At 37.5% G+C, this 18,000-nt stretch overlaps 1 protein-coding gene across 1 annotated transcript in view; it reads left to right on the top strand.

Annotated features, from left to right (window-relative positions):
• HELZ (helicase with zinc finger) overlaps nucleotides 1–18,000 on the top strand; it is a 149,966-nt gene that overhangs the window by 71,287 nt on the left and 60,679 nt on the right. The window contains exons 16-22 of the mRNA XM_007455280.1: nucleotides 7–108; nucleotides 5,704–5,882; nucleotides 8,802–8,920; nucleotides 10,293–10,438; nucleotides 11,732–11,879; nucleotides 14,993–15,176; nucleotides 16,324–16,552. Coding sequence (XP_007455342.1) covers nucleotides 7–108; nucleotides 5,704–5,882; nucleotides 8,802–8,920; nucleotides 10,293–10,438; nucleotides 11,732–11,879; nucleotides 14,993–15,176; nucleotides 16,324–16,552 — 1,107 coding nt within the window. The remainder of the gene's footprint in view (nucleotides 1–6; nucleotides 109–5,703; nucleotides 5,883–8,801; nucleotides 8,921–10,292; nucleotides 10,439–11,731; nucleotides 11,880–14,992; nucleotides 15,177–16,323; nucleotides 16,553–18,000) is intronic.

Raw genomic sequence — 18,000 nt, 5'->3', positions numbered from 1 at the left:
CAGCAGGATTCTCATTTGCACCCATTCTAATAGTGCTGCTGATCTCTACATAAAGGATTATTTACATCCATATGTAGAAGCAGGCAATCCCCAGGCAAGACCTCTCAGGTATTCTTTTAAGGCTTATTATGTCTCTGTATCATACTTTATTATTCTTAAGAAAAGGTGTCTATAAAGATTTTAGTAACTTTGAGAAAACCAAAATCTTTAACTGTGCGTTGGCATTTGGAGGTTATGCCTTTTGAAGAAACCATTTAAATTAAGGAAAAATTTAAAAATCTTTGACCATTCATTTCTTAAACATTAAGTAAAGAGAAAGACATCCTTTTTTAAGTTTTGTATGTAAAAAATGTGGTTACGATCTGAGCCGATTTTGATGTGTTCCTCTAAAAGCTACTATATATAAATTTATGATTAAATCAATTTTAATTAAAATTCTAGCATATTTTGCATGGCAGAGTAGTCATGCAGTGATAGTTGTTTATGGAAATAAAATTTTGACTGTGATCATGCAGGTAATTTCATAGACGCTACACATTTAGAGAAGCATGAAATTGAAGTGATTTCTGCAGCACGGTGTAACCGACTGGTACTTATAGCTCTTTGCTATCATTTAAGAGTTAAAGAAAATTCTAGGTTAATACAGGTCTACTAAGTGTCTATGGATATGAAATGTTCTTAGATATAGGGTTGTGGGGGAATAAAATCCTTTTCTTCAGAAAACAATAAAGAACCATTAAATGGTTATTATACCATTTGCTCTCATTGTTATATGAATTAATGTTTAGTTTTGCCATTTTACAAACTAATATGTCATGCCCTATGTTGTTCAAATACAATTATTGTTTAAAAATTAATTTCTAACCACACTTTTGAATCATAATTCACTAACTTTTTCTTTCTAGTTGAGCCTAGGCATGGGAAAATGAGGTTACGCTATTTAATTCTTTAATAACCATAAGCAAAGCCATTCGAATGATTTTGCAATTGCATTAAAAAGAACAAAAGAGGAAAAAGCGGCATGGCCTGTTGACACAGGTTTTTATGCCATACTCTGTTTCTACTCTGAAGACAAATTAGAGGAGAAATAAGTATTTTAAGTAGAACTCAGTTTTATTTGATAAGAAAATATCACATGTATACAGTCACTATAAATGAAAATGTGATACTTACCAATGGATAAATTCATCGAAAACTAGTTTGCTTCAGATTCTAATCTTTTTTAGCCCCTAAGTGAAATTGAGTTAGCTAGTAGCATTTTTGCTATGAGTGTTCTTACTTCAGTGTCGATAAGATGTTTTATTGTTGGTAGAGCTTGTGTGTGTGCTTATGTTTGCGTATGTATGTTATGTAGGAACTGTGACAATCTCATTTATCATTGTACTTGGCTTGGAAACAGTGGAGTGAAGACCCCTCAAAGCTTGGTTGACCTAGCATAGGTCATTTGACATTTGGGGCAGGAGAGCTGTGGTTGATACACACTGAACTCCATTATTTGGCTAGCATTATGTTTAGCTTTTCCCATGTAAAATTATGTTTTGGGCGTTACAATCCAACATGTCGTGCATCTAAATATGGAGGATAAGAAGTTATGTTCCAGTAGGGTCTATGTATAGTTGTAGTGGCCCAAATACAGAAACTTGCCCTCTAGTAGAAAATATTTGAATTTAGTTAAATACAAATTTCATGTTATTTCATTTAATAAGTGGAATAAAATAAGAAAAGACTTGGGCCTTTATGTGGTGCTGTATTTTCGCCATAGTTTTCTGTTCAGGAAAGATGTTAACTTGTGAATGTATTTCCTAGGAGGGTTAATACATTGAAATGTTAGGATTTATTAGCACCATCTATTATTATATTAACTGAGATTAATTTATAATTTTCCTAATGGACAACAAATATGAGTGGTATGGGAGATGCAGTAGAGAAAATTAGCATGGCTGAGCGCTCTGGGGAGATCAGCTTTATGTGAATTGTCCCAGAACGCAGGGGAAAGAACACAAAGAGGGCCCTAAGTGTCCGCATGTGACCTTGAAGATTTGTTGTCTCTGTGGAATAAGAGTGATGATGACATGTTTACCTTCCCACACTGTAGCTTAGAGTGGGCCCTAGTAAACGTGACAAAGTAGGAAAATAGCCATAAACATTAAATAGTTAAAACAGTAAATATGTTTAAATATGCACACTTGTCGTTAAAATGTATAAAATTCTGTTAGTTGCCAGGAGTTGAGCTTAACTTATTTTGGGATGGAGGTTTTAGAATCCATTTTAATTATACTTAGTTTCAGTTTTTACTTCTTACTTTATTAGAATTAGAAGATTTTAAAATGGAATAGAGAGGAAAACATAGTTTCTGTGTATGCTTCTGAAAATCAGTAGCTGATTCTGGCAGAGTTATCACTTATTAGATAAAGGCTATCTGTGGAGAAAGTGTACATTTACTGTTTTCTGGACAAACAGAAGGTATATGTTATTTTATAAAGATCTTTAAATAAATAAATAATGTCTTTCTGATTCTGTAGTATCTTATGTAATAATATTTTGGGGGTGTTCATTGCATATGAATTCAATACATGAATAAAATTTCAGAGAATTAAAATGATATATTACCAGACGGTCTTCTGTTTTAAATTTCATTATAATTCATGTGGGGCATGTGGACAGTTTATTTCTAGAAATATGTAAATTACTTATTTGGTGTCACCTTTTATACCATGGACTTGAAAGTGTCAATTCTCCAGTTTTGAAAAATGTTGTTGGATGTGTTTTAAGTAATCTTATAGACAGTGTCTACCTTAAATGTTGCACAAAATGAAAGTACTGAGAAAACATTTAAGTCTTTTTTAAGTCAGCACTAGACTATTATATTTTTAAGGGAATGGGCCTAATGATCAAACTTTGTATTCTAACTAATTTCATCTTGAGTTAGCTTTCCAAGGTAACTACAAAAAAGTCAGTAATGAGGCTTAGAACTTCAATTTCTATTTTTTCTTTGAGAAAGAAGCAGTGCCTGGAGTTAGATTTGATAAGTAATTTGAAAAATGAATTTTTCAGTTTTATGATGAAATGTTCATTTAAGAAAATATGGGAATCCGCATGAAGAATAAAAATTATCTATAACCTTACCAGTCAGAGATAAATACTGCTAACATTTTACAGTTTAATTTCTAGTCATTTATATGCTTAAATACACACACGTAAGTTACTATTAATGGAATCATAATTTGTAAATACTTTTTCAGATAATTTGTAAAATGAGATTTTTCATATATTTAAAAGTAAATTCTGCTTTGCTGATTTGATTAAATATTTTTTTTATTAAAACCTAAAACATGTTTAAGATTTTTACATCTTTTAGGAGTGGTGTTGGTTACTTTCACAGTCCTTCCTATCATAATAATGCTTTTAAAATACATAACTTTTCTCTGTTACAATTTATTTATAAATTAGGGACATTTATTAAATGCTTTTTTTTTTTTTTTTTTTTTTTTTTTTTTTTGCTTTGCTTAGAAAAAGACAATAACCAGTAATTTTTTTTTTTTTTTTTTTTTTTTTTTTTGCTTTGCTTTGCTTAGAAAAAGACAATAACCAGTTTTCATTGTTTCCTGGAGGGTTAGAACACATTGTACAAGACCGTGAGGTTAGGGCTTGTGCATATGTGACATTTGAGCTGCCTTTGAAACGTTCTAGAGGAGACAGGTGTCAAGTAAATAGTTGAACATGCATCTTGGAGCTCAGAGGTGAGGTCTTGGCTGGAGAGAGAAGAATGTGTGAGTCATCAGGGTATTGGTGGTAATTGAAGCCATGGGCCTGGGATGAGATTGTCAGGTGAGAGGACAGAGCTTGATGAGAGCACTAAAGGCTAAGCCTTAAGGAACCAGCTTAGAGAGGTGGAAGGAAAGCAGGGAGCGGTTGAGTTATGGCAGCTGAGGGAGAGAATATTTCAAGGAGGGAGCAACCACAGAGCCGGATGCTGCTAATAAGTAACTTGATGGGCCCGGAAAATGTCCAAACGATTTAGTGACATGGAAGTTTATGTCCCTTGATTGGACCCTCACAATCTCCTAAGTTCTTTGCTGTTTCACTGGTTGCTGCTTCCCAGTCTCCTTTCCTGTGTCCCTCCATTCCCCAGCCTCTACATGTGGAAGTGGTCCATCAGCCATTCTTCCAACTAGTTTCCTTTTTATCTACACTTACTCTCCAGGTGAGCTCTTCTAGTCTCAGGGTTTAAGTATGACCTCAGTTGTATATTTCTTGTCTTAGGCATTCTTCTGAACTCCACACTTATAAATACCTCTGCTTACTGGGTATCTCTACTTGGATGTCTACTACTAAATATGTCCAAAACTGAATTCTCAATTCCCACCCCAAATTTATTCCTCCCTATCACCAGTACTGCCACTCATCCAGTTTCAAAGCCATGGAACATCCTTTCTCTTAAATTCCACATCTAGTATATCAGTAAATTCTGTCAGCATTACTCTCAAAATATGCAGTGATCTGACCATTTTCACATCTCTACTGTTACCACCCTGGTTCAAGCTATCATTTTTTCTTGTCCGGATCCTTACAGCGGCCTCCTAATGGGTCTCCTTGATATTGCCCCCTCCCCCTGCCTCTCTCCCAGTCCCTGGTGTGATGGAGCAGCTGGTACTGGTTTGTGAGAGCCAATCATGTGCGTGTCTTCCCAAGTTCATGTGAAATTGGCCATGATTGTAGGTTTTATACCCCAGAAACCAGCAAACACTGCAGATCAGGTCACCCCTCCCCCCCCCGAAGGCTGATTGTTCAACATTTACCACCACACCACTGTCCAGCCCTCTTCCTGCCTCCAAAACTGTGTATTCTGTCCAGAGAAACAGAGGGGTCCTTTAGCAACCTAAGGCATGTCTCATGACATGTGCCCTGTTACAACTCTCTGATGGCTTTCCATTGAAGTCAGAATAAATCCAAAGTCTTTATGAAAGTTTGCAAGCCATGTGACTTGCCTCTGTGCTGGACCATAGTAGATGCCCAGCAGATCTTTGTGATGTGGGTGGGTTAGGGATGGGGGGAGGTGGGTGGGTGGATGGATGAGTTGTTTCTGTACCATCTTAGTAATCTGTTGTATGAGTCCTATTTCTGTTTTTCTTTTGCAATTAATAGAAGAGATTCTCTTTCTTAAGATTTTCTGATGGTCCAAAATTTAAATTTATTTTTAAATTTCCAGATCTTTAGATAGAGGTCTATTTAAATATAGGTATAAGAATATATTCTAAAGTGAAATGCAAGTAACTTTTAAATTTCTCTTGTAAGTTCGCAATTCACTATATTTTATTAGCATAGATAATTAAAATATAAGTATATTTTTGTAAGAATATTCTAGGAAAAATAATAATTCCCAAATGGGAATGTTTTGAAGTAAAAAAACTAATGCTTATGAAACTCTGTGTGTCATTCTGTTGTAAGATTATTCTGAACACTTAAAAATAATTAGATATTTATCTTATCATAGTGTATATACTTTCTGCTTGATTCATTTTTTGGTGGGGGGGAGTTACAGTTGTATGTTAAATTCTAATCCAGTAGAGTGTTAACAGTTACCAGACTCATTTGTTAATTTCCAGGTATTGTAGTCTTAACATCATAATGTCGATATTTTGATAATCAGGTACTGGTAAGATGTTAATAAGTATAAATAGGAAATGTTATCTTCTTTTATAGGGTATATTTCAGAAATCGCTGGGTAAAGACTGTCCACCCAGTTGTGCATCAGTACTGTTTGATCTCAAGCGCACATTCCACCTTTCAGATGCCACAGAAAGAAGATATTCTTAAACACCGAGTGGTTGTTGTTACATTGAATACTTCCCAGTACCTCTGTCAGTTGGACCTTGAACCTGGTATGCTGACTCAAGACACAGAAAGGGTGCCTGAATGCACAGGGCTCTGCATTCAGTTTAGATCAGGGGTTGGCCTGTGGGCCGTATCTGGCCTACTGTCTGTTTTTGTAAATCACGTTTTATTGGATGGAACACAATCATGCCCATTTATTTACCTATATTTTCTGTGGATTCTTTTGAGTAGTTGAGTAGTTCAGCTGAGTTGAGTAGTTGCGACAGAGATTGTATGGCCAAAAAAACCTAAAATGTGTACTGTTTGGCCCTTCACACACACAAAATTTATCAACCCCTAGTTTAGACATTTTAGTGACTGCTACTCTATTTTTTCTCTAATTGATCAGATGGTATTTACTATTGATCATGTGAAAAATTCAAATTTGGACAGTGTTGGTTTTTTTACAGTTTTCTCAAGTTTTTAATTTTAAAATAGTTTTCCATTAATACAGTGTAGAGACAACAATCATGATAGGTTTTTTTATGACATACTATTAAGATTATTTAAGTACAGGAACTATGTAAAATCAAACTAATATTATACAAAGTATAGACAGATGGTGACAAGAAGTTCTGATAAATATGGCAGAACTTAACCATCAAAATGTGGTATCACTTTAAGGTAGTTGCTTTGGAAGAATATTCATTTATTACCGCTTTATTATAATTGTTGACATTGGTCAACGCTTTTTTGCTCTCTCCTTTTGGAATTGCTTTCAGAGCCAGTGACAAATTCTTTAAGTCTCTGGAAGGTAGAGACAGTTCTCTTCACCTTGTATTCCTGGCACTTGGCCCAGGGTATAGAAACCTGGAGGCCCTTGATAAACCTCTGTTTATCTTAAAGAATGAACAGTGGCCAAACTTTCTTTTTTGAGGGTAGAGTTAATTTTAGAAAAGCTTCAAAATCTTTCTGAGGCGTATCTGGTAAATAAGGTAGGTTATCAAACGGAGCAATACCATTAGGGGTTGGAAAAAAAAAGAGAGAGAGACGTGCCTCTCATGTAATGAGACTTATTTTTCTTGTGCACGCAGCTCATAGCTGGCTGGTGAGGGCAGTTACAAAAGCAGAGTTTCAAAAATGTTTTGAACAGTGGCTGCATCCATTGGAATGAGTTATATTTCCTCTCAACTGACTTCTTTGATGGAACAACACTTATTTGCAATGTAAATTTTGGTATGTTTATTTAACAATCAGTCTCATTACTTCATGATTATACTCTGCATATTTGCCACGTAAATTCAATACCCAAGCCTCCGAAACAGTATAGTTTTGAGGAAGAGTAAAGAATGGCTTTGAAGAGCAAGAGTGTAGAACATTTATTGCAAGTCAGTGATCTGCTTTGTTTTAGGCATTGTTTATACTTTATTTAATTCTCATATCAACTCTGTGGAGGGTTATTTTACAGCTAAGACAACCAAGGCTCAGGCTAAATCAGTTTGACTAATTCAGGTTTCTTTTACTAGCTTAAGCAACAGTATAACAATTTCATGATTTATTCAGTTCCTGATTTAAGCCTAGCTCTATTTAATTAAAATGTTATCTAATGAAAACAGATTTTTTTCACTAGTCTCAGTTTTTTCCAATTTGATCCTATAATTATATGGTCATCTTCCTTAATTAGTCTTGTAGAACAAAAAGCACAAATTCTCCTCACCAGGGAGAAAAATGCATGTGTCCAAATCATGCTTGGGCCACTGTCATTAAATAGACAACAGTTATTGATACTTGTACTGTCAACATAGCCATTTGTTTGAATGGACCGTGATGATGGTGGTGATGGTGGTGGTGGTGGCGGTTATTACTGCCAGTCAGTAAAGTTTAGGAAGTTCCCAACCTAGAAACAAGTTGCATTAGGAAGTTGTATCAACAGATTGTTTGGAACTTGTTGCTATCCATAGAAATAGAGGTTAGGTTCTTGGGCCAACTCACAGGAGGCTAATTAATCTAGAGAGTTACAACTGGTCATTCTGTTGAGAAGCTACTTTGTGTTCTTTGCTGTGCTAGTTAGAACAGGGCCCCCCCCCCCCACCTCAGTGAGCTATAGCCATAGGGGGCAACATTTACTTCTACACATTGAGACAGCAAGATTTTTCTTCTGTCTCCTCTTTTAGGGGCAAAGAGGCTTTTCCTCCTTTCTGTACACAGATTCCTGTGCCTCAGTGTGAGTGGCAGCAGTAACCCAGACGTGGGTGTTTGCATCTGGGGGATATTTGATAATGTACATTTTTGATACTTGTGTCACTTTTGTTTTTTTTCTTTTTCAGACTGGTGATAGTTTTACAGCCAGGATAGGGTCTTAGGCTAAAACATTGTATATAATCTGTACGCGCGCGCGCGCGCGCACACACACACACACACACACACACACACACACAATAAACCTAAATAATCAAAATAGTGAATTTGCTAACAGATAACCTTTGATTTTGGTCAAAGTTAGATTATCACTTTCTCCTTTATGTTAGATTTTGGGTATGATTTTCTTTACTTTAATGTCTAATGTATGTGTTTAAGCTAAAGTTACTTATAAACTACCATTGTTTTATTTTTGGTGTTTTAGCAAATAAATAGTGAAAGGATTTTGGGCCTATCACTGTTTTGTTGCCAGCTTTTCTTTGTGGTGAAAAGCTGCTACCTTGTACTTTTAAAGTCTTTTTTATGCGTCCTGATTTAACTGTTAGTCTTGGGGCCATTAGTACCAGATGCCATTTACATATCTAGTGTTGAGTAAAATAGTTATTCCTTTCAACTTCTATTTTTTAAATAGTGATTTAAATATATGATCTTCTAAATTGAGGACTGGCATTAAAAGTACTCACAGCTCTTAAATCAGGACACTAAACTCTTTCCTTAAAAGAAAGACACTACTCCTCCCTTTATCACTGCTTTAATATGCGGTCCTGTGTTTATACTGTACTTTGCAGGGTTTTTTACGCACGTTCTATTAGATGAGGCTGCCCAGGCCATGGAGTGTGAAACCATTATGCCCCTAGCATTAGCAACTAAGGACACACGGGTTGTCCTGGCTGGTGACCACATGCAGGTGAGTGCCCTCTGAGTCACCATGTTGAAAGAAACTTCTGTTATATTTTGATGTTTAATATTTTGTTTTCTAAAACAGCCTATGAAATTGTGCCATGCATATCAGTTTAAGTACTTTAGATATTTCTGTACTAATAGTGGAAAATGTTGGTGTTTCTGAAGGAAAATTGCTACCCCCCAACCCCCGCCCCACTTTTCTTCCTTCTTTGGATAGAGAGTGGAATGAATGAGTCTATCAGTGTTCTAATTGTCATGTTTATTAATTTGAAGTTCCCGTTCTCTGTAGTATGAATAATTGATTCTTACTTTTCTTTATCAAATAAATTTAAATTATCCTTCTTACGATTCCCCAGTTCCTGTCCCCAACATTTGTTTTCCTGAAGGGTTAACTTTTCATTATCATGGGAAACAAAGTGCCTAATTAAAAATAATAGCCAAAATCTCAAAGAACTTGTCTGATCTTAATACCGATGTATGAAAGAAAATTACAGTTTTTCTATCAAAATATCAATTTTGCAAAGTTTCAGTTTGAGGTTCTTTCTCTTTTGTCACAGTTGGTTGAGATTGAACCTACACAGTGTTGTAGCTATCCATTTAGGAAAGAGTTGAAGGTAGAGGGGCAAGTTCTGTTTTTGTTTCTTTGCCAGAAGTTTAATTTTGTTCTTAGCATCAAAGTTGTAATCAAGGATGATGGCTCCTTACACTTCACGAGATAAAGATGGCTTTTTTGCTAATTATTAAAAATAAGTGTTTTAGTCATAGGCGGTGTATCCTGCTAGCTCACTGTTTAAAATAGTTGCTTAATTTTAGTGAGACAGTTGATTGACTCCCCCAATGATGCAGTGGGTTGCATCCCTAAAATTACTAAGGTAGTAGCTATTTATTATTAAGTTGGAAGAGTCCTTTTTTTTTTTTTTTGCGGTACGAGGGCCTCTCACTGTTGTGGCCTCTCCCATTGCGGAGCACAGGCTCCGGACGCCCAGAGGCGTAGGCTCAGCGGCCATGGCTCACGGGCCCAGCCGCTCCGCGGCATGTGGGGTCTTCCCGGACAGGGGCACGAACCCGTGTCCCCTGCATCGGCAGGTGGACTCAACCACTGCGCCACCAGGGAAGCCCAGAAGAGTCCTTTATTAACCTATGTGTAGAAACTCTAGGTTAGTGTTGGCATGCTGAAACGAAAATTTAGCCTCATTCTATATAGTAGTAAAATTGTTCCTAGAAAAATATGTTTGACTCTGCTTATTCCAGCATTCAGCATGTTGAGGTTTAGTACATCAGAAGTTTCAGCATGGTGGATTTTTTTTTAAAGTATGTTAAAAAAAATGCTACTTGTATATTTAGTTAAATTCTCTCCATGTGTCTCTCTGTTACAGCTCAGCCCTTTCGTTTACAGTGAGTTTGCCAGGGAAAGAAACCTTCACGTTTCACTGCTTGACCGGCTCTATGAGCATTACCCTGCCGAGTTTCCCTGCAGGATCCTCCTGTGTGAGAACTACCGCTCCCACGAAGCTATCATCAAGTAGGTGTGAGCTGCCCCTCTGTCACACTTTGTGTGGTCCGGTGGAAGGGGACTCAGAACAGCACTGTTCCTAGGGACAGATTATTCCCAGCAGAGTTACAAGGTGTCCCTAGTGTTGGAAATTATGTTTAATTTTATGTCTGTGAAAGTACACCTCAAAAGTCAGCTGTAATTTATTATAGTAGGGCAGTTCTGGAAACAAAAACTTTAGGTTCTACTAGCTATAAACATATTTTTCTGTGACTAAATATATAATGTCTATGTAAAACTACATGATGTAATAAACAAATATGTTGACAAGCCACATAATGGTTTGCGTATGTGTGTCTGTCTGTGTTATACAAGGAGTCTATTTTAAAAGAAAGGAAGGGTGGGAGGGAGGAAGGAAAGAAAACCATGAAACTTAGTAATAAAGTTTTAAAAGGTCTCTATTAAATATAGTATGCATCTATACAAGTAAAAGTATCATAAATGGTAGCCCAGTGAATAGTCACAAACCAAACGTACCCCTCAACTGGCATCCAGACCAAAAAACAGAATGTTCCCAGCACCCTGGGAAGCCCCTTTGTGCTGCGTTCCTGTCACTGTCACCACCAAAATCTTAGGATTTTTTCAAGTTTAGTATAACTTAATAATATTGATTATGGCGGTCATGTGAAACTAATTTTTAGGTTTCTCTGAAAGCAGTAGGAGAGATATAAAAATAAGTTTAGATTTAAATATGGCTTTTATCAATATCTCGAAATGTGATTCCTCTTTTATCGTTGCCAGTCATTTGCTACAGTCAGTGATGAATCGAGTACTACGTAGTATCTTCATTAGTAGAGTATTCATTTTACAGTTGAAGACTGGAATACCCTTCAGTTGTGTGTATTGTTTCAGTGTCTATAGATCTTTGTGTTTGCATAAGTATATGATCCACATAAATAAAAATATACATTTAAAAAAATTTAGTATAGAAAACCATAACAGCTAGCAAATTTCCTCATGAAACAAGAGTTTCATCTAGTACTGAACTGTCGTCATTTCTTCCTTTTCTCTCTATGTTCTGGCTTCATGCCTTCCCCAGATCAATTCATTTATCAGTGGTATACCAGGAGCCCACTGTGTTTTCATTGCTGTGGCTAATTTTGGTGAAAACCTTGGCATCATGGGCATTAGATGTTTGGATTAAAATTAATCATGGGCATAAAGCAACGTGAGATTTGACTGGTAATTTTTTCTTATGGGTAAAATTAATTTTGATGATAGGTTACTTTTTATTTATTTATTTATTTCGGTCTTTTTCTGCAGTTACACCTCTGAGCTCTTCTATGAGGGCAAACTGATGGCCAGTGGAAAGCAGCCAGCACACAAGGATTTCTACCCACTAACCTTCTTTACAGCACGAGGGGAAGATGTACAAGAGAAAAATAGCACAGCTTTTTATAATAATGCAGAGGTACCTTAGTCCTTTTTGCAAATTGTTGACATTTTTGCAGTTATATATATAGTCTGGTCTTATTAAGCATTTATTTAAAATTTTGGGTTGATATTTTATTGTGTGTTGACTTCATTTACATGAAAATAGTATGGAAGTTTGTTCTTTCTTGTGTAACATGGATTTGTTAAGATGAATCTGCCATGGGAAACAAAAACTTTGATTTACATTTTGCCTTATGCCAAAATGCAGAACCTCATTTAAAAGAAGCCATCTAAAATGGACTGTGGTCACAATTTATAGTGCACACTCCAATGAGGCATCGTTTTACATGAGTGAAAAGACTTGACTTGTGGAATCCTGTGCTCCAGGGGGTCACACAGACCCACATGACGATGGTGCTAACCCATTATGTGCTGCAACTTGTGTGGTTCTCTCAGAGTTTCTGACTTTTTAAGTTCAGAGAAAATGTGGGAAGTATGAGGGGTCAGATCAGGTAGCAAACAAAAAGCTGTGAAGTCTTTAGGGGCCAGCAGGCCAGAGAACCTGAGGTTTGGTTCTGGCTGTCACAAGGGAGTGGAGTTCTGGACTTAAGGAAACCCAGGGGAGGGTGTGTGCATGGTTGGTCATTAGAAGAATGATTCGTGATATGTGATCTCCATCTCCCTTTCTTCCCTTGAGTCCTGTGCTTTACTCATTTTATTTATAAAAAAAAAAAATAATGCCATTTATTAAGTAATAGTAATTCATCTTTCCATTGAAAAATTGGTCAGAGGCCTGTAGTTAGAAGTCAGTACAAGAAAATTGACAGTACCTACTTGATAAAATCCTAGCCAAAAGTAAAGAACCTTAACATTTTAATTAGTCTGTGCCAATTAATTTTAGGAAAAGGTAAACTTTCCTTTACCTGTTTGAAATATTGACAAATAACTCTAGGGTTTCCTTTATTACTTTTGCACTCAGGTTGGAAACTGCTGGCTGGAAAATCAGTTAAGAAGAGAAAGGAGAATAAATATACTGTCTTTTATAATTAACCATGTAATTACCTTTAGTAGTATGCTTTGTGTGAATTCAAATTACTATCTGGTGTCACTTGCTTTCAGCCTGATGAATTTCTCTTAGTGTTTCTTTTAGGGCAGGTCTGCTAGTAAAGAATTCTTTCAGTTTTTGTTTTTTTCTGGGAATGTCTTTATTTTGCCTTCATTTTTGAAAAGTAGTTTTGCTGGATATTAGATTATTGAGTTATTTCTTTCAGCACACTGAAATAGGCTTTCCTACTGCTTTATCGCCCTCATTGTTTCTGATGAGCAGTCATCTGTTAATCTTACTGGAGTTCTTTGTAAGTGACGAGTTGTTCTCTTGTTGCTGTTATCAAGATTTTGTTTTTGTCTGTGACTTCTACCGTGTTGACTATGGTACGAGCAAAGGAGACTGCTTGCTTCACCCACTGTCCCACGCAGGCCCTCCCTGTGCAGCAGGAGATGGGGAAGGGGTATAGGTGCCACCCAGGTGCTGCCAGCTGCTCATGGCCTCCTGCTGCACCTTGCTGGGGAAAACGAGATCTCTGATGTTCATCCACTGCTGTAACCGCCTGGAGTAGCTCTTTCACCCCAGGGAGCTGGAGCAGGTGGGAGCTGCCCCTCGGCTGCTGGGACAGTCCTGTGAAGACAGGGCTGCGGGAGAGCGGGGCAGTCCCAGCCCTCCCCTCTTCTTCCCGACTTCCTGTAGATTTCGTTGAAACAGTGCTTCTCAGTTTCTTGGAAGCTCTTTGATCAATCTCCAGAGACTTTGAATGACTATCTGTTGGCCGTGACCAGCTTCATAGATGTCTATCTGGGAGAGGGCTTTCCCCAAGCTCCTCATACCATCCCAAGACTGCGTATTTTGACTACAGTTTTATGCTGCCTACTATATTAGGGGTAACAGGGGGACGAAGTGGAGAAATGGTTATGTGTTGCTTGTTCCTTATGGGTGAGAGCGCCATGTTTTCAATCCAGTTGACTCATCGGAACCCTTGGACGGTCTGGGTAGTTGTTTCACTTGCTGTTATTTCATTATAACAACAGGATGACTAGAGTCTATTCCTCTGTCATTCATTGAATTTATATGTGGAAGTGGGAACTGCATCCTGGCCATTAATCCTCGAGTTCTTAAAAGGAATAAAACTATCAAATTTTTGTGTATTTACTATTATAAATTTAAGTAGATATTACTAACAAATAGTAAATAAATAATGTATTTAAAAGACATTAAAAATTTTCTCCTTCCTCTCTCTGCCCCTGGACTCTTGCCTGACCCTCTATTGAGCTTGCCTTATAATACGTATTTTAAATTAGGAATCTATTTTCTAAATATACAGTAATCTCTTCACAGGCAAGGAGCGTGTTTTAGTAATCATTTTGTCCCCTACTGTGCCAAGCATCAACACTATTTGTTTGATGAATTCATCGAATCAAAGTAGATTAAACTGCACTAAAAGTTCTACTCTAATTCACTAAGTGGGGTCCAGAGAATCCAGATGGTAAAATATGGGCTTACTTCACTGCAAGGTTAATGACAGGGCTTGGGCAGAGTTGTACCATGAGAAGGCAGTGAACTCTGAAAGTCTGTCCTGAGGTCCAGATTTGCCCCAGTCCCAGCTGCGGTTTGCTGCCAGCTGTTGGCTGTTCTGTTTACTTATATCCACGGGGAGAGGAGGAAAGGTAGCCCTCGCACTGCCGAGACGTTGGCGGCGCTGACTCTAGGGCTCTCCTAATGGGTTTCATCGGCCTGAGCTACAGAGTGGACTGAGAAATACTGGGAACGTGGGGTTGCCGGTCCCACACGCCTGTCTCTAAACAGGAGCCCGAACCTGTCCCCATTTGAGAAGGGGGGCCAGGTAAGGGGTGGGGCCAATGGCCAGTTACATCGTCTCCGATTTTCACGTTTTCACTGGGTGCACTATTGTAGAGATTTACTGCTTGAAATGTAAACAAAAATGTGTTCACGTCAGCAAAGCATTATTCCTGGTTTGAGGTGGTTTTAAAACGACATTTGCTAAAATGGAATCCTTTGTACATCGATTTCAGTTACCGTATTCTTTTCTCCAAGCACTTGTATAACTTTAATATGTATACATGTACGTTTGTTTAAAGGTCTTTGAAGTGGTGGAGCGTGTGGAAGAGTTAAGAAGGAAGTGGCCAGTAGCGTGGGGGAAGTTAGATGACGGCAGCATTGGTGTGGTGACTCCGTATGCCGACCAGGTGTTCAGGATACGCGCTGAACTTCGAAAAAAGAGATTATCTGATGTTAACGTCGAAAGGGTGCTAAATGTTCAAGGTAACTATTAATGGAAATGAATTAAGTTATTCAAATGGTTAGATCTTAAAGTGTGTGCACATTTGATTTTTAGTTTTCAAGATCTCTTTTCTGGACAAGCAATTATGTATTCATTTCATACCAAGTTCTTTAATGCCAGATTTGGCAATTCAAGGTCGAGCTCATTTACATGTTCGTTAAATTTCTGTATCCAAATAAAAGAAGCATCAACCAAGGGACGTCCTCCGTGACTGTAACTACAGATGTCTGGATGCTATAGTTGCAGTCGCAGTAGCATGCAACACCTGTTGTTATAATGTATCTGAGAACTAATTTGTTTATAAGGATTTTTAAAAGCTTGTGCCTGTCAAGCAAATTTTTAAAGGCATAGCTTGTTCTTCATCTGGATTTTCCTAAGTGAATAAAGCAACTCTTTTAAATTTTCATGTAATTAGTTGCTGTGAAATTTGTGTGTTTAAGTAAGTGAAGCAACACTATAATGTGAGTGCCAGAAAAGCCCAGTACAATCTGAGGTTTCATGGTAATATACAATAATAAGAGTAATACAATTTCTAGATCATGGGGAAAAAAAATAGCTCCAGTATACCATGCATTCAGATCACGCAGAATTTGGGTGTGCATTTTAGAAAGAATATTACTAATAAACTAGGAAGCGTCCAAAGACGACCTAGCATAGTTAGTGGTCTAGAAACTGCCCTGTGGAGTCAGAAATGGTTGAAGGAACTAGGATTGTTTGGCCTGGAGAAGAGAGAACTAAGAATTGACACTAGAACTGTATTTGCATCTGTGGAGACTTGTCATAGAATCAGGGAAGTGATGTGTCAATGTAAGAAAAAACATGTACAGACTAGTCTCTCTCTAGGCTTCCTTATGGAATCAGTTCTTTTGGGTGTGTTTCCAGAAGTAGAGTTGCTGCATCATATGTTAGTTCTATGTTTAATTTTTTGAGGAACTGCCATGGTATTTTCTGTAGTGTTTTACATACTATTTTATATTTCAACCTACAGTGAACAAGAGTTCCAGTTTCTCCACATTCTCATCAACACCTCTTATTTAGCAATAACACTTAAAAAATGAAATGCTTTTATTATATCAGTGGTTCAGAATAACAGTCCTCTTATTTTTAATTTTTTTTTTTTTTTTACAGGAAAGCAATTCAGAGTTTTGTTTCTTAGCACAGTACGTACAAGACATACTTGTAAACATAAACAGACACCAATTAAAAAGAAAGAGCAACTGCTGGAAGATTCCACAGAGGACTTAGATTATGGTTTTCTGTCTAACTATAAGCTTCTCAATACTGCCATCACAAGAGCACAGTCCCTGGTTGCCGTGGTGGGTGATCCCATTGCTCTGTGCTCTATTGGAAGATGCAGGTAATTATGTTAGCGTTTGAGACATTAAAGGGGGAAATGTAGAGTAATTTGCATCCCTATGCACATATTTATATGACCTCCTGGCTAATTAAAATCAAGTTTAGTCTTAACTAATACCCAGTGGGAACACAAAAATATATTGCTTTGAGCCTATTCATTATGTATATAAAATTGTGTGTTCATTGAATCAGTCGTCATTCATAAGATGTTTCCTGAGTGCCTACTGTGTTCTAAGTACTCTTCTAGCCACTGAGGATACATCAGTGAACAAAACACAAAAATATCTGCCTTTGTGGGGCTTAACATTTTATTGGGAAGGAGAGGAACACCGACAGTAAGCAAAATAAAAACACTGTAGTATTTTATGTGGTAAGTTCAGTGGAAGAAATAGAACATCAAGGGGCATTAGAAGTGATGGGGTAGGGTGGGCGGTTTGTGATCTCACATGGTGTGTGTGGTCAGAGAAGGCCTCACTGAGAAGCTGACTCTGGAGTTGAGGGTATGAGCTACGCAGGCTCCTGGGGTAAGAGTGCTCCGGGACAAGGGACTGACCAGTGCGAGGGTCCTGAAGGTGGTTTTGTGTGTGTGCGTTATCTTTGATGAAGACTGAATTTCATACCCATACTCCCCTCTTTTTTCCTTCATTATTGTTTTAGCTTGTTTTTGATGAGTTTCCTTCTCATTTTCTCTCAAGGCTTCTCAGTGGAAATCTTTGTGTCTGGTTAATCCAGAGGATCTTAAAATTAGGGGGTTAAAAAGGGTTGTTACTTGTATTTGGAAAGAACTGTTAGTATTCCTTAGATTGTAGCCATAAGGAATGTTAAAATATCAACATAAATAAAAAATTTCTCTTTGTACACTTATGATTTATACTAGTTAGCAGGACTTTTAGTTGTATGAAGCCAGTAATATAAGACTTGGCCTACGCAGTGTTGAAAAACTATGTTACAAAAAAACATTTACAAAAAAACAGTTGAACAGAAATTTAGAATATTCTTTATGAAGGGCTTCCCTGGTGGCGCGGTGGTTGGGAGTCCGCCTGCCGATGCAGGGGACGCGGGTTCATGCCCCGGTCTGGGAGGATCCCACATGCCACGGAGCGGCTGGGCCCGTGAGCCATGGCCGCTGAGCCTGTGCGTCCGGAGCCTGTGCTCCGCAAATGGGAGAGGCCCACATACTGCAAGAAAAAAAAAAAGAATATTCTTTATGAAAAAGAAAGAAATACACGAGGGATTACTTAAAATTTTTTAAGTATTCTAGTACCTGTCAGAGTGAGTTCAGAAAAGTAGAAAGAGGTGCCGACGGTCTCAAATACACCTTGGGTAGTTATTTCTTCGTGATGTGTTAAAGTAGACAAAGTTGTTAGGAAGTGGCCCATTTAAACCGAGTTTTCTGTTGCAATATAGATATAGCAGCATTTTATTATCTGTTTTCCTGTCTCAGCAGGA

This window comes from Lipotes vexillifer, unplaced genomic scaffold (assembly GCF_000442215.2).
Source record: "Lipotes vexillifer unplaced genomic scaffold, Lipotes_vexillifer_v1.1 scaffold664, whole genome shotgun sequence".
In the NCBI taxonomy this organism is placed as follows: domain Eukaryota; kingdom Metazoa; phylum Chordata; class Mammalia; order Artiodactyla; family Lipotidae; genus Lipotes; species Lipotes vexillifer.
Note: the sequence above shows the minus strand (reverse complement) of the source record. Positions and strands in the feature narration are given on the sequence as shown.